Source organism: Papio anubis, chromosome 1 (assembly GCF_008728515.1).
Source record: "Papio anubis isolate 15944 chromosome 1, Panubis1.0, whole genome shotgun sequence".
NCBI classification, from domain to species: domain Eukaryota; kingdom Metazoa; phylum Chordata; class Mammalia; order Primates; family Cercopithecidae; genus Papio; species Papio anubis.
This window is the reverse complement of record NC_044976.1, coordinates 200,614,416-200,630,616: the sequence shown is the minus strand read 5'-3', so window position 1 is coordinate 200,630,616 and position 16,201 is coordinate 200,614,416. Positions and strand designations below refer to the sequence as shown.

Here is a 16,201-nt window from a genome sequence, read left to right as displayed (position 1 = left end):
AATAGCACTTTTGCAAGGATTAAATGAGCTTAAGATACATTGAGTGCTTCCTACAGCACTGAGCACAAGTAAGGGCTTGACAAATGCTTCTTGTTACTACTCCTGCCAGCAAACAGGGTATCTGGGTGTCAGTTTGGCTTAAGCAAGCAGAGCCGGAGCTGATGGGCCTGGACTTGGCCCCTCTGTGGGTAGGAGGGAGAATGGCCAGCTTGCAGGGTCTGGGCAGAGGCACAGAGCTGCCCGCCTCTTCCCCAGGACTCAGGAGAGAAGGGGCCCTGCCTACCAGCAAAGAGGCAGGCAGATAGGGTCCTGAGGGCCCTCGGGCAAGTCCTTGCCCCAGATGAGACCTGGCTTCCCTGAGAAAGAAGAAGCTGGTCCTTCCTCTGCGGGAAGGTGCCCTAGGGGCTGTTATAGGAGCTGCAGGTGGGCCCAGAGCACTGAGAGCCTCCGGGTCAATTTTGCCTGGGGCTGGGGCCAGTGAAGTCAAGGTCAGCTCCTTGAAGTTCCTCACCCCTTCCTGCTGGGGAGATGGCCCTTAGCAGACCAGGAGCAAGGCTCCATAGCAAGGAGGTGGCGCCAGGTGTCCGCAACTTGCAATTCTCCATTTCTGGCCTTGGGGATTCTTCACCCCCATATCCATCCCCGCATGCCAGCCAGTTGTGAGCACAAAATCCCTGGGAGAGGAGAAAGAGTACGGGGCTATGGTGCAGGTGTGTCGGGGGGGTGGGGGCACTGCCTTCTCTGTGTCTGAGTAGAGAGACCAAGGCACCCTGGAGAAGCCCAGGCCTCGGGGGCAGTCCCGGAGGACCCATCCCCTTCTACCCTCCTAACAGAGGCCCCAGTAGTGACACAGGCCAGGACCTGAGTCTCCTGTGTCCACAGTGGCGACCCTATTCCCAGGGCCAGTCTCAGGGCAAAGCCACAGCTGTAGGCACCCTTGGCAGACTCGTTTTAGTAGTGAGCACCCCAGCCATGCCCTCTGCTACTGCCCTGTCGAGGGCCTGGCCCTGCTGAGGCTCAAGCCCACATGAGACCAGGGCAGTGGCCAGGATCACTGCAGGCAAGTTAGTGGCAATGACCTGGTCACAGCTGTGAGGACATCAACCCCAGTGGTGCCCATTAACGCCTTGCAGTGACTCAAGCTTGGGTTGACAGTTGCAAAGGAAAGTGAAGCTGGACCAGAAAGAAAACTACGAGCTCCATATCCCAGCAGAGGACCACCGTGTGGCCTGCTGGGTAACTTTGGAGACCCATCTGTGCGGGTGCTGTGCAAATCACCATAACATACCCTCATCTGGGCTGCAGGCCAGTTCTATGTGGGCAGAGTCAAAGCTTCCTAGAAAATGGAGATCAAAGTGGCTGAAAATACCTCCTCCCAATTCCTGCTGGCTTTGGGGACAGCAGAAGGGACACTGGTCTTCAGGACCCTCATTCCCAAACAACCTGTGTCCACGGGAGGCAGGATGGGGCCCAATCGCACCTGTTGGTGTGGGAGTTGCAGTGCATGAACCAGCTGCGGTTGTTGTCCACATACATGGCCCAGGCCTTGTCATCCTTGCCCAGCATCATGTCCTTGACCACGCTGGCCCTGGCCACCCCGAAGGCGGGGTCTGGGTGGTTGTCGTACCGGTCCACGTGCAGCTCCCAGTAGTGCACACCCTTGGAGAACGCAGCTGTGCCCAGCACCACCCGGTCATCATAGCTGCTGCAGGTGGCTGTCTGGTTGTCATTGGATAAAATGATGTCCCGATGCCCAGAGTTGGGGTCAAATGTGAACCAGGCCACTAAAAAGGAAGGAGGCGAGAGGAGCAGGGTCAGGGGATGGAATTTGCCAGTAGTTTCTAACTGGCTCAGAGACACAAACACACTCGCTTCTGTTAGAAGGTCGGCACCCAGGAGTGAAGGTTCTTTCCTGTATGATTACCGCACACATGCACACACACACGCACACATACACACACACACGCACACATGCACACACACACGCACACATACACACACGAACACGCTCACACACACACCCTGCTCTGTGTTCATCCAAGTTGCTAGACCTACGAGCCTGGCCTTGCCAAGGATTTTCAGGCCTCTAAGCCTCAAATCTAGATGCATTTCCCGGTCTTGGTTTCTAAAATCCTTCCAAACGCTCAGACACGTTGTAAGTTCAGGAGGAAATAGGCGGGGTGCGGTGGCCCACACCTGTAATCCCGGCACTTTGGGAGGCCGAGGTGGGTGGAGCACTTCAGGTCAGGAGTTTGAGACCAGCCTGGCCAACATGGCAAAACCCCATCCCTACTAAAAATACAAAAATTCATGGCCGGGCATGGTGGCTCACGCCTGTAATCCCAGCACTTTGGGAGGCCGAGGCGGGCAGATCACGAGGTCAGGAGATCAAGACCATCATGGCTAACATGGTGAAACCCCGCCTCTACTAAAAATACAAAAAAATCAGTCGGGCGTGGTGGTAGGCGCCTGTAGTCCCAGCTACTTGGGAGGCTGAGGCAGGAGAATGGTGTGAACCCGGGAGGCGGAGCTTGCAGTGAGCCGAGATCGCACCACTGCCCTCCAGCCTGGGCGACAAAGCGAGGCTCCATCCCAAAAAAAAAAAAAAAAAAAAAATTCGCTGGGCATGGTGGTGGGCACCTGTAGTCCCAGCTACTCAGGAGGCTGAGGCAGGACAATCACTTGAACAGGGTGGCAGAGGTTGCAGTGAGCCAAGATTGTGCCATTGCACTGTGACCTGGGCAACAGAGTGGGACTTCTTCTCAAAAAAAAAAAAAAGAAAAAAAGAAAAAGAAGTGCAGGAGGAAATAGATATTGATGAGCCACCTCGTGGGTGGGAGATTTGAGACACAGAGAGGTGAAGTGATGGGCCAAAGTCACAAAGCTCAATTCTCCATTTTGCAGCCCATCAGCCGCTGCCCCCTTTTGCTCCCCAACCCCCCAGTTTGTCGGAAGTGAGGCCCTTACTCTAAAGTCATGACCACAGTGCGCAGGGCAAGGACCGCTCGTCTCTAGGCAGGAGAGTCTAGAGACAGAAGCGAGCGAGCTCTCCTCTAGGGATGGACAAAGTGGACTCTGCAGGTGGCACCATTTTCAGAAAAGTGTCCCTGGCTGTGTCTTTTGACACCAGCATCTGCTCCTGCTCCTTCTCCTCCCTGCCTCTAGGAGACCATCCAGCGGTGGCAGTCAGAGGACGTGTAGACTCAATGATGAAAACGAATACAGGATTTGCCCTCTTCTCGGAGGCAGTGGGGAGCTGGAAACCGCCTCTGCAGCCTGGGCTGGGCCACGCCGGGTGGGGCAGGACTCTCTTTGGAATGTGATTTCTATTTCTCTCATCGCTCCCTGCTAAGAACTCAGATGATCAAAATTCCACTGAATTAATTTCAACATGCTGTTGTTGCCCAAGACCTAGAAGGCTGGGTAGGTGTATAAACCACTGCATGTGAGCTCCAATGCTGGGGGTTAAAGAGCCCTCTTCCGCTGTGAGAAAGGCTCAAATGTAGGGACTGGTGTGGGCCCACTGTATCTATCGTGGAGTTTTCTTGTCTGGGACTGTCCTACTCACTCCTCGGCCCTTGAGAAGTGGGAGAAGTTTAGCCTCCCTCAGCTACTTCACATTTAGTCCAGCACAATGGGGTAAAGGAATGTTTCTTTCGTGGCTTGTAGGCCACGTGGGTGCAGCAAGGAAGGAGCTGTGTGTGCAGAGCAGGGTGAGGCGTATGCACCTCCACAGGCCCCTCCGGCCCTGCACTTCCTCCCTCCACCATCTTCAGCGGCTCATCCTTTGCCCTGGTCCACGGGATGAAATGTGGGTTGGCCCTAAGAGTCAATCTTTGTCCTTCGAGAGGCCACCTATGGTCCCAGAAGGGCGCGCCCTTGGAGAACCCAGATGTGCCTAGCACCACCCCCACCCCCACTCCGTCATCATAGCTGCTGCAAGTGGCTGTCTGCTTGTCATTGGACAAAATGATGAATCTGTTCTTCCCACTAAGAGATCCCGATGCTCACCATCGGACGTCTGCAGGACGACAGTTTTACTGTAAGGCCCGACACCAGAAGAGTTGAAAGCTTTGACTCGTGCGTTGTAGGTGCTGTTGAAGTGAAGACCGTCGATGGTACACAAAGTCTCCTTACCAACGTACACTTCCTGAAAGAGAGCAATGCTGCTCACCAGGCTCCTCTAGCATTTGGAAAATTCCTCTCAGCAAATGGCTTCTGGAAACACACTGACGTTAAAAGTGCTTTTGCCAGGCGTGGTGGCCTGTAGTCCCAGCTACTCAGGAGGCAGAGGTGGGAGCATCGCTTGAGTCCAGACTGGGCAACATTGCAGGACCCCATTTCTTTTTTTTTTTTTTGAGATGGAGTCTTGCTCTGTCGCCCAGGCTGGAGTGCAGTGGCTGGATCTCAGCTCACTGCAAGCTCCGCCTCCCGGGTTCCCGCCATTCTCCTGCCTCAGCCTCCCGAGTAGCTGGGACTACAGGCGCCCGCCACCTCGCCCGGCTAATTTTTTGGATTTTTTAGTAGAGACGGGGTTTCACCGTGTTAGCCAGGATGGTCTCGATCTCCTGACCTTGTGATCCGCCCGTCTCGGCCTCCCAGGACCCCATTTCTAAACAACTTTTGTTTTTATTTTTTTGAGGGACAGAGTCTTGCTCTGTTGCCAGGCTGGAGTGGAGTGGCGTGATCTCGGCTTACCGCAACCTCTGCCTCCCAAGTTCAAGTGATTCTCCTGCCTCAGCCTCCCAAGTAGCTGGGACTACAAGCATGCACCACCATGCCCAGCTAATTTTTATGTATATGTTTTTTTAGTAGAGACGGGGTTTCCCTATATGTTGGCCAGACTGGTCTCGAACTCCTGACCTCAGGTGATCCTCCTGCTTGGCCTCCCAGAGTGCTGGGATTACAGGTGTGAGCCACCACGCCCAGCCAAAAAATTTTTAAAAAAATTCTTACCCAAATAGAAGTTAATAAAAAGGGAGATTGCGTTCAGTCGTGGCTGGCTCACAGAACTTGACCAACTTGGGCATGAATGCCTTACTACTGGCTGCCTGGCCCCTCTGCCTGTGAGGTGGTGAGGCGTGATGGAGTCCTGGTGAGGCGACTTCTCAGGTCTGCAGCCAGCCAGGATACTGACCGGGAACATCCTGACTCTGCCAAGGTCAACCTGGTCTACAAGACTATTAAGCCACAGGGCACATCCACTCCTTTGTCTCCTCCCACCCCTGAGGCTGGCATTTTGCACTCCTTAGCCCTCCTGGAGCTGCTGTTTTCCTGGTCTTTCCAAAGGGTGAGACATTTCTGCATCAGGCCCCAAAGATACTTTTCTTTCTTTCTTTTTTTTTTTTTTTTTTGAGACAGAGTCTCACTCTGTCACCTGGGCTGCAGTGCAGTGGTGCGATCTTGACTTACTACAATCTCTGCCTTCCAAGTTCAAGTGATTCTTGTGCCTCAGCCTCCAGAGTAGTTGGGACAACAGGCATCTGCCATCACGCCCGGCTAATTTTTGTATTTTAAGTAGAGATGGGGTTTCACCATGTTGACCAGGCTGGTCTCAAACTCCTGACCTCAAGTGATCCACTCGCCTTGGCCTCCCAAAGTGCCAGGATTACAGGTGTGAACCACCGTGCCTGGCCCCCAAAGATACTTTTCTAAAGATTGACCTTGTTCCTCATTCACTTCAAAGTTACCTTTGTCCTATTCAACCCCCAAAATGCATAGCCTTTTGCCTCTCCCATGTCATTATTTTCTGCTAATTAAATAATGTGGTCTAAGATCACAGCTAATCCATATAGGAGCCATAGCTCAAATCCAAGTCTGTCTGCATGCAACATCCACACTTTTCCCATTATAAGACCCTCTTCCTTATAAACCCTAGCCCTTGGGTCTAGCTTTTGTTAGTGGCCATGTCTCAAAGAGGAGGGACCACTTTTGAGCTCTGTGGCTGCTGCTTTTAATATTCCCAAACAGCCTTTTCTTTCTTCCCATTTCAAAAACACTGACTCTCCTCTTGGTTTCTGGTGGATGAGCTCTTTCAGTTCTTGGCTCATTTGCACAACAGGAGTGACTGGGGTCCGCACTCAGTGACCTGGCTCGAGCTACCTCATCTTGCCTCCCTAATTGGCCCATATTCACATGGAACTCAGTAATTCCCAAGGAAGTGCTGCAACTATTTCCCTAATTCTTACATTCCTGTATTTTTCAAACACAAAGTAAAACGACACATATGTACATCTCTTTGAGAGAAACTAAGGGAATGTTGACCTTCGGCACGGTTTGTTAAATGGGTGCAACTTCCCAGGAGAAGAGATGCAAGGGTTGTTATAATTGCAGTAGTTTGTTAGAATGAGTGTTTATTTAATCATTTGGGGACCAGGAACCAGGTGATCTGAGAAGCCCAGAGTTTGTGCTCCCTGGCATTCACGTCCGCCTGAATGTCACGGAGTGAAATCTCGAGGTGGTGCTGTATTAGGGCTGGATTGGGGTGGTGCTGTATTAGGGCTGGATTGGGGTGGTGCTGTATTAGGGCTGGATTGGGGTGGAGTCCTGCTCCAGGGTTTCTAGCAGATGGGAGTAGAAGATGCATTATGTCTGGCTCACTAAGAACCTTTATTACCCCCATGGCAGTCTATCAGCAGCGACGTGACTAGAATGTTGTCCCAATTCAACAACCATTTATCCAGCATCCTCTACGTGCCCAGCACCTTGCCAGGTAAAGGAGGGTCAGACAGTGCTTCCTCGTCTCCAGAAATGATACCTCCCAAGTCAAGACAGAGCCGGGTGAAATAATTAGAGGATCAGACAAGACAAGGTGTGATAAAACCTGTTGAGGGAATATGTTGCTGTGTGAGGGGCTGGGGGTAAACGGGAAAGGAGGTGGGTGCAGGGAACACCTTCTCTGAGTTCTCCTCCAGCCCCACGCCTGTGTCAGTCCTCCCGGACCTAGCCCTTGGGAGGGAAGCCCCATCTCCCTGAGACCAGGCTGGCCAGCCCTCTTTATCCTTTTGGCCAGTGTCCCCTCAAGATGGCAACACAATGTCCCCATGGGCTGAACTAGAGCTTGGGGCAGTGGGAGCCACTCTGGCCTCTGCATCGGTACCCTCAATCCCTGCCAAATAGGCAGCAAGGCCTCACCCGGAACTGCCCCCCGGCGCCGTCGTCCAGCTCCAGGATGTAGCCGTCCACGGGGCTGTGGGTGAAGGGTGGCATCCTCCAGGCCAGCGTGACGCTGTTGTTGCGGGTGCAGCATTTCTCCAGCTGCAGTAGGGGGATGGGTGGCACTGTGAGAGGGACACGCACGAGTTAGCGCATGAAGCCCTCCGAGGGTCCCAGCCCGGTCCCCCACCCCACTCCATCCCAGGGGTCCTGGCCCCCAGAGGACAGCCAGGCTAAATTCCTTCCCTGGCCACCCTGTAGTCACTCCCAGATGCCCAGGAGTCGGTCTCCAGGTGGGCCGGGGATGAAGGCAAGCACAGGTGACCTTGCGCTTCTCAAACCTAGGGATTGTCCTTCCTGGAATCTCAGGGGGCCCGTGGCAGACGGCCCCACCCCTCTGAGCCTATGGCCCTATGGAAGGATGTCCTCTTTCCCATCTGCCCACTGAGAACCACTGGTTTCGACTCAGACTCATGAGGAACGCATGAACAGTTCCAACAGAGTCCAGGTTCCCTGTGCTCCTGTGCGTGGCACAAGCCCCTAGGGATCCTCTCTGCAGGGCCCACAGCTAAGTGGCAGCCAGCCTGCAGCTCATGCCTGGAACTGGGAAGGTGAGGGGAGATGCCTTTAAACCTTTGGCTGGAAGCATTTAAAAGACCAGGGGACGAGATCCAGGCAACAGAAGCAAGTCTCGAGTATTGGACAGTCAACCTAAAGAACTAAGGATTTGAATCAGTTGTATCAGAAGTCCTATTAAGGTGAGAGTGGGAGAAGCGTTTTTTTTTGAGACGGAGTCTCGCTCTGTCCCCCAGGCTGGAGTGCAGTGGCGCGATCTCGGCTCACTGCAAGCTCTGCCTCCCGGGTTCACGCCATTCTCCTGCCTCAGCCTCCCAAATAGCTGGGACTACAGGCACCCACCACCATGCCCAGTTAATTTTTTTTTTTTTTTGTATTTTAGTAGATATGGGGTTTCACCGTGTTAGCCAGGAAGGTCTCCATCTCCTGACCTCTTGAAACGCCCGCCTCGGCCTCCCAAAGTGTTGGGATTACAGGTGTGAGCCACCGCGCCTGACCAAGTGGGAGAAGTTTAAAATTTTTCTAGCTCTAGTCAGGCTCAAGAGATTTTATAAATCAATAGAGTTCACTTTGACCTTTCTTTCTTTTTTTTAAAGGGAAAATTGAAACACTGTTTTTGTTAAAAGTACGTATTTCAATTTGGTTCCAAGAATTCGGCACGCGACTGGCTGAGCACAGCCTGACTCTCAGCCTCAGTTAACGAGCTGGTAGGAGTCCTTGCTTCATCCCCTGGGCCCTGCTACATAGATCTCCCACTTCCTCTCTGAACCCTGACCAGCCAGTGACCCCATCCAGTCCAGTTACCCCTGACAGTCCAGTGACCCCAACCAGTCCAGTTACCCCTGACTGTCCAGTGACCCCATCCAGTCCAGTTACCCCTGACCGTCCAGTGACCCCATCCAGCCCAGTTACCCCTGACCAGCCAGTGACCCCATCCAGTCCAGTTACCCCTGACAGTCCAGTGACCCCATCCAGCCCAGTTACCCCTGACCATCCAGTGACCCCATCCAGTCCAGTTACCCCTGACCGTCCAGTGACCCCATCCAGTCCAGTTACCCCTGACCAGCCAGTGACCCCATCCAGCCCAGTTACCCCTGACAGTCCAGTGACCCCATCCAGCCCAGTTACCCCTGACCAGCCAGTGACCCCATCCAGTCCAGTTACCCCTGACAGTCCAGTGACCCCATCCAGTCCAGTTACCCCTGACCAGCCAGTGACCCCATCCAGTCCAGTTACCCCTGACAGTCCAGTAACCCCATCCAGTCCAGTTACCCCTGACCAGCCAGTGACCTCATCCAGTCCAGTTACCCCTGACCAGTCCAGTGACCCCGTCCAGCTAGGAGCAGCATCTGGAGTGGCCCCAAGCCCCACCTCCACACCTCCACTTTCCAAGGGGAGCTCTTTCACTGCAGCTCCTCCACTCTGCCAGGCTCCTCCTTCTTCTCAGCACTGTGTGTCATTTACACCTGGGGCAAGTGGCCTTTCCAGACCTTACTGGAGGTGCAAGCTGTGTGGGAGTGAGCATGGCAGTGTGAGACTTCCTTTTCTTTAGTTTAAAATGGCCACGGATTTTGCAGGTAAGGACTTCCTGAGTTCACAGATTCTGCATGTGTGGTCCTCAGTCCACAAACACCAAAGAGCTTTATTTCCCCTCCCTTGACATCTGTGGAGGGGCAGCATGCAGAGTAGGGCTCTGGTTCTGGCCAGCGTTTGCTGATTTCATAATGGGGTAAGTTATGCAAACTTTACTTAACCCCCTAGGGTCTCTGAACCCACCTTGCTCATTCTGCTATCATCGCTGACCTTCTTGCTCTTGGGACAGAGAAAACTGATTCTTGCCTCAGGAACTTTGGACTTGCTATCCCTCTGCTGCCTGCAAAACTCATTGCTTAGATTCTTCTCCCTCCTTCTCCTCCACCTCCTCCTCCTCCACTATTTCCTCCTCCTCCTCCACTATCTCAGCCACCATCTCCTCCTCTTCTACCTTCTCCTCCTCATCCACCACCTCCTCCTTCTCCACTATCTCAGCCACCACCTCCTCCTCTCCCACCTCCTCCTCCCCCTCCTCCTCTGCTACCTCCTCCTTCTCCTCCGCTACCTCTTCTTCCTCCTCCTCCACTACCTCCTCCACCTCCTCCTCCACTATCTCAGCCACCACCTCCTCCTCTTACACCTCCTCCTCCACTACCTCCTCCTCCTCCATTACCTCCTCCACTACCTCTTCCTCCTTCTCCACCACTTCCTCCTCCTAACCCCAAATCTCACCCCATGGTATCTACTGCTGCCCCTTCCTCTGATTCCTCTTCATAGCACCTGCCACCATCCAACATTCTATTATACATTTGTTTAGTGTCTATTTCCTGCTCGAGAGTGTAAGCCCAATCTTGTGAGTTGGTAGACTTGTTCACCACTGCATGTTGAGCATGTGGAATAGTGCCTGGCACATGGTAGACACTCCCCAAGCACTTCTGAATGAACAAATGATTGTTGTTGAACAAATGATTGTTTTTTTCACAAATGGGAAGCCTCAGATTCTGACGGGGTGCTTCTCACTCCAGCTCACATGGCTGTCAGGGGCTGAGCTGGGACTTGAACCTAGGTCCGTGACTCTGGTGTTCCGACTCTCCCACCCTGCCACACTCTGTGCATCACAGGTCCCCCTGTGGCACCGAGCTGCCTCTCAGACTGCATGCCTCTTTTGAAAGAAGCACTAACTGAACTGGGGCCAACCGCGGCTCACCCCTACATTTCATCTGAATGAAGTCCAGCTGGTGGATGGCCTGCAGCAGCGGCTCGCTGTCCAAGGTCAGATCAAACTCCGCAGACACTTTTGGCTCCAGGGCGCCTTTGACCCACTGCTCCTGAGACACCTGGACGCGTTTGATCAGAGCATCTGAGATCTTAAAGGAGAGCAAAGAGTTTAAGGTTTTGCTTTGCAAAGGAAAAATTGTGCAGCCAGGGGTGAGGAAGAGGTAGGGGCTTTGTCTCTATGGGACTCAGAGACAGAAAAGGGTTGTGCTCTTGAGCCATGGCAGAGATTAAATGACCCCTGCCCACCCAGCACAGGCTGTCTAAAAATGCATTGAAATATTGTTTCAATCATATTTCAGAATCACATGAAATGAAAAGAAGCACTCGCTGCTTAAAAAGAGTGTAGCAAACACTGTTGAGAAATACAAGATGCTTTTTAAATGTACAAATGCATCCTTCATTAGATCTGTTTTCCTAGATCTAGTACTTTGCAAAGTAAAACATACTAGCAGTTTGCCCCAGTGTCTAAAGAAAGCATATTCCACACCCCTAAAATTTCTAAGCCCACATCTGCTCCCTGCCCGTGTGTTTCCTCTGAGTTCTGCAACTTCTGCTCCAAATTTGACTGCATCACACCCATGGTTCTGCTCCCCTTTGCTGGAAAGTCCTGCTTATCAGACATTTGCACGTGTTCCTGTCGAGCCAGGATCTTGTGTATCTTTCTTGGGAAACAATCAAAGGGATTCATCATTTTCCCCACTGACAGAGGCTGAATCACTGCCATGTTCCTGAGAGATACTCATGACCCTGAGTCACCCTGAATGCAGGAGAGATGGCCCCGAGAAGATTGCACTGTCTCTGTAGGCAGCTGGTCACCAGCCATGCCTGCAGGACTCTGTACATTGAGATAATGGGCCATGTGGATTCTGCTAACTTGCTTCTTCCGGTGCAATCTGTCCAGCTTGTTTGGCAAGACTGTCCTTTCCCGTTTGTGGGGAAAACGTTGCAGTGAGGCATTTCAGCCCTAGAGATGATGTCATTTCACCTCCTCGTTTCATGCATGCTGCAAAATTAGGTCACATCTAGTGAGAGTCAGAGCCAAGGCGAGACCCTAGGTCTTCTGGGATCACTGAGCAAAGGAGAATCTGCTCAATCCAAGCCAGGAAAGGATCTTGACTGGAATTTGGACTGATTTGGGGAACAGTGGGACAGTTGGAGGAAGACCATCTGGTGTCTTCCAGGGACAGGCTCACCTGTAAGAACCCCGAGGGGTCGTTCTCCTTGATCACCTCCAGGCAGTACTCCATCAGTCCGGTGGACTGACGCAGCTTCAGTGTGCAGTGATTGATCTGGTCCCAAACCATCTGCAATGGAAAGATTCCTCTAAGTAACTGTCTCCTGAGAGGAAGAGCAGGCAGGCCACAGCAAGAGTCAGAGAACTAGCGCCAATACAGCCTGGTAGAAGCGGCGCTGGCCTGACCACCTCGCACCCACTCCTGTCTCGGCTCTGCTGCTGAGCTCTTTGCTGGGAAATAAGTGGACTCACTTCCCAAGAAGCAGGGCTACAACACCCAACACAGAAACCTTTCTAAACTTATGACAGTCATGCAGAGAAACAGCATAATCTGGAACTCTCCATACAATCAGTGACCAGCTTCTTGACTGGCTTCTGACCTCTCCGTGGCCCTGGATAACGCGATGGTCTTAGCCCCTCACTTATGAACCATGGGATCATCTCCAGCATGCATTTCTGCTTTTCTTGACAGTAGTATTTTCTGGTCCAGTTATGAAATGTCTCTAGCACAGATGGAGCTCCTCAAACAGTGACAGCCGGTCATCAACTCAGAGAGTTCATGGGTGGCTGGTTGAGTCAGGGACTCAGCATGATGTGAGGGGAGAATCTCGTCTTCCCTTGGTGGTAACTGGCTGTGTATGTTATTGCTGACTGTTGAGGACATGAGCTATCAGAGAGGACCTGAAGAAGGGGACAGAGCTGGAGACCTGAACAGGGTCAGCGCTAGTCACTGTCATTGGTCACTTCTGCTCTGCAAACTGAGAACAAGAATAGTCCCTTAGATAGAAACAGGGAGGGAGAAGGTGGGCCTCTGACTTGAAATCCTCAAGATACAGGGCATATTGATTGGTCTCTGTCAGGTCACATGAATGTAACTGAACCAGCTGGTGCATCCCTTCTTTGTCTCATTCATTCATTAGGTCATTCATTCACTCACTTAGCCAATATTTACCCAGTGCCTACTGTGTGCTCCACCCCACGCTAGGTGCAGAGGATGTGGCAGGGATTCAATGTGTCAGTCTCTCAGGTACCTACCTTCAACTTGTGTTCCCTCTCCTTTGTCACCTTGGTGAGCAGCTTGGCTTTCTGACGAGTTAAAGCATCCACAAGGGCATCACACTGAGCAACCAGGCAGGCTTCGTAGTCCAGTCCGTTTTCCTGGCAGAGGTCAGGGGTTGGTTGGGAAGAAGCAGAGAGTTTTAGGGGAGAAGATGCTAAAATCTGATGAATGCTATAGACAAAAATATATTTCAGAGAAGTTCATCCTAGAGTTCTCTATAATGTTGTTAAATTAGAGACAATATTTATATGAATTAAGGCAGGTACTATGAATCTCAGCACAGCCATATGGCAGAACATTCTATAGTCATTCAGATCTTGTTCATAGGGCATTTTTAATGCCATGGGAAAATGCTCATTAGAGACTGTTAAGAAGGAAAAAAGGCAGGATACATGCCGTTCACAGCATAATCCCATACATTGTGTGTGTGTGTGTGTTTAAAGTAATAGAACAATATGTATCAAAGCACTGAGACTGGTCACCTCAGATGAGGGGATATTGGTGAACTTTTGCTTATCTATTTCCCCCTACCTTCCAAAGTTTCTGTAACACCTACTTGTGCTTTTTTTTTTTTTTTTTTTTTTGGTGAGATGGAGTCTTGCTTTGTTGCCCAGGCTAGAGTTCAATGGCGTGATCTCGGCTCACTGCAAGCTCCGCCTCCCAGGTTCACGCCATTCTCCTGCCTCAGCCTCCCCAATAGCTGGGACTACAGGCAACCGCCACAACGCCCAGCTAATTTTTTGTATTTTTAGTAGAGACGGAGTTTCACTGTGTTAGCCAGGATGGTCTCCATCTCCTGACCTTGTGATCCACCCACCTCGGCCTCCCATAGTGCTGGGATTACAGGCGTGAGCCACTGTGCTTTGTATAATTGGAAAAAAGTAGGACAGACAAAAAAAATAATAATAATGCTCTTGCAGTAAAGTCTTTCTCAGTTTTAAAAAATCTCCTTCTGGGTCTCAGTGTGGATCCAGACCTCATGTGATGAGCTGAATTTTGTCTTCCCAAGTTCATACACTGAAGCCCTAACCCTCCCCAGTGCCCCTGAATGTGACTGTATTTGGAGATAAGGCCTTTAAAGAGGTCATTAAGTAAAATGAGGTTGTATGGGTGGACCCTGGTCCAATATAACTGGTGTCCTTATAAGAAGAGATGAGGATACAGACGCACAGAGGTCAGACCATGTGGGGGCACAGGGAGAAGATGGCCATCCACAGGCCAAGGGGAGAGGCCTCAAGAGAAACGAACCCTGCTGACGCTTTATCTCAGACCTCCAGCCTCCAGAGCTATGAGAAAATAGATTTCTGCTGCTTAAGGCACTCTATCTCTGGTGTTTTGCGATGGCAGCCCCAGCAGGCGAATATATCTCATGTCTGTGAAACATGGGAAACATTATGACTTAAAATGCCCCGTGGCTAAAGTCTGTACTTAACTTGTTAGGAAGGGTGGTTTTTAAGAATTCAAGGGGCCAGGCACAGTGGCTCATGCTTGTAATCCCAGCATTTTGGGAAGGTGAGGCGGGTGGATCATGAGGTCAGGAGTTCAAGACCAGCCTGGCCAATATGGTGAAATCCCGTCTCTACTAAAAAATACAAAAAATTAGCCGGGCATGGTGGCAGGTGCTTGCAATCCCAGCTACTCAAGAGGCTGAGGCAGGAGAATTGCTTGAACCCGGAAGGCGGAGGTTGCAGTGAGCCGAGATCACGCCACTGCACTCCAGCCTGGGTGACAGAGTGAGACACTGTCTCAAAAACAAACAAACAAACAAAAAACAAGAATTCAAGGACCCTCAGTCCCTTTTCTTCCTCCAGATATGTCAATGCTTTATGGGTTTCTCATCTTATGAGCGGCTCCTCTATGTGTGTACATTCACACAGGAGCACTTGTGTGTGCACGTTCTCCCCTATAGACAGACCCTGAGGCCACAGATGGTGCCTCAATGATCTTTGTATCCTGTGCTGGGCTCAGTACCTGACACAGCATAAGAGTTCAGTAAACACATTTGTTTAGAAAACAATGCATTTATATTTTGATGCATTGATGACATGGGCATATTTGGCCACAAAAGCACCATATACAGATGCCACCTAGAACAACATGGCATGTAGAGTGCTAAATCACGTCTTTCCAGCTCTCTCTAACTGGCTCTGTGTAAAAGTCCTTTCCTGTATCAAGTGTCGCGTGTGTGCCAATGAGTTGAGTATGTGATACTTTCAACACCCAAGCCTAGAGGGTAGGACACATTAACCTTCTAATGTCCATCACTGAGAAAATCCTCACCACAAGACTTTTCCTTTCTTCTTCTTCTTCTTCTTTTTTTTTTTTCTTTGAGACAGACTTTTGCTCTTGTTGCCCAAGCTGGAGTGCAATGGCACGATCTCGGCTCACCGCAACCTCCGCCTCCCGGATTCAAGCGATTCTCCTGCCTCAGACTCCAGAGTAGCTGGGATTACAGACACCCGCCACCATGCCCAGCTAATTTTTGTATTTTTGGTAAAGACGGGGTTCTCCGTGTTGGTCAGGCTGGTCTCAAACTCCCTACCTCAGGTGATCCACCCGCCTCGGCCTCCCAAAGTGCTGGGATTACAGGCATGAAAGGCGCCCGGCCCCTTTCTTCTTATTACAATGCACAATGTGTAAAGTTTCCACACCGAGTATTTCTCCTGACGCCAGAGCCATGCTCACCTGGATCTGCTGCAATATGTTCTTCAGCTGAACCAGAAACTCCTTTGCTTCCTTTGCCTTATCCGAAACGCCATTTAAGGCCTGAGATAGTTGTGCCTGAAAAAGATATCACACATTAAAAAGAAAAAGTAGGTGTGAAAGGCACAGAGAATTTGCACTTCATCATAAAAGCTTATGTTTTTAAGAGGGGATAGGGCTGATCCCACGCATCTGCTGTTCTCACTGATGCAGGGACCACCACTGACCCATGATCTCTATGACATTTGTTTATTTTTCCAGCAGTGGTAGATTGGCCTACACTCTCCTTTCTCATCCCCAAAGCTGGATAGAGGTAAGGAGCACTCAACTAATGGGTTGAAGCAAACAGGTCTGCCCCTGATGTTTGCAGAGCTCAAGACAAGAAGATAAATAGAGCCCTTGGCTTGGCCTGGCCCCCTCTATCCATCATCAGTACACGGTTATATGGACATTCCAGACCCCAGGTCAAGTTCCGTCCACCCCATCCCTACACAGTCATCTCCTGGCCTGGGGTGCAAACCCTGGGGCCTGGTCTGCCCTGAGGGATAGACAGGAAGGGGGCTGTGGGTCCTGGAACTGGACTAGGTGTATGGACTGGTAATCCTATGGCATCTTGTAAAGGGGCACACAGGCTCCTATCCTGGTACCCTTAGCCCTGGGGA

At 51.3% G+C, this 16,201-nt stretch overlaps 1 protein-coding gene across 3 annotated transcripts in view; it reads right to left on the bottom strand.

The window, feature by feature from the left end:
- Window positions 1-16,201, bottom strand: part of TRIM67 (tripartite motif containing 67) — a 55,638-nt gene that overhangs the window by 4,758 nt on the left and 34,679 nt on the right. For 2 of the 3 annotated variants that reach the window (XM_009197722.4, XM_009197711.4), the window contains exons 2-8: window positions 15,522-15,617; window positions 12,812-12,934; window positions 11,736-11,846; window positions 10,472-10,631; window positions 7,135-7,280; window positions 4,012-4,150; window positions 1,481-1,784 (exon numbers count right to left, since the gene is read on the bottom strand). In XM_009197722.4, the coding sequence (XP_009195986.3) occupies window positions 1,481-1,784; window positions 4,012-4,150; window positions 7,135-7,280; window positions 10,472-10,631; window positions 11,736-11,846; window positions 12,812-12,934; window positions 15,522-15,617 (1,079 nt within the window). The remainder of the gene's footprint in view (window positions 1-1,480; window positions 1,785-4,011; window positions 4,151-7,134; window positions 7,281-10,471; window positions 10,632-11,735; window positions 11,847-12,811; window positions 12,935-15,521; window positions 15,618-16,201) is intronic. The other variant, XM_009197717.4, reaches the window with a different exon arrangement.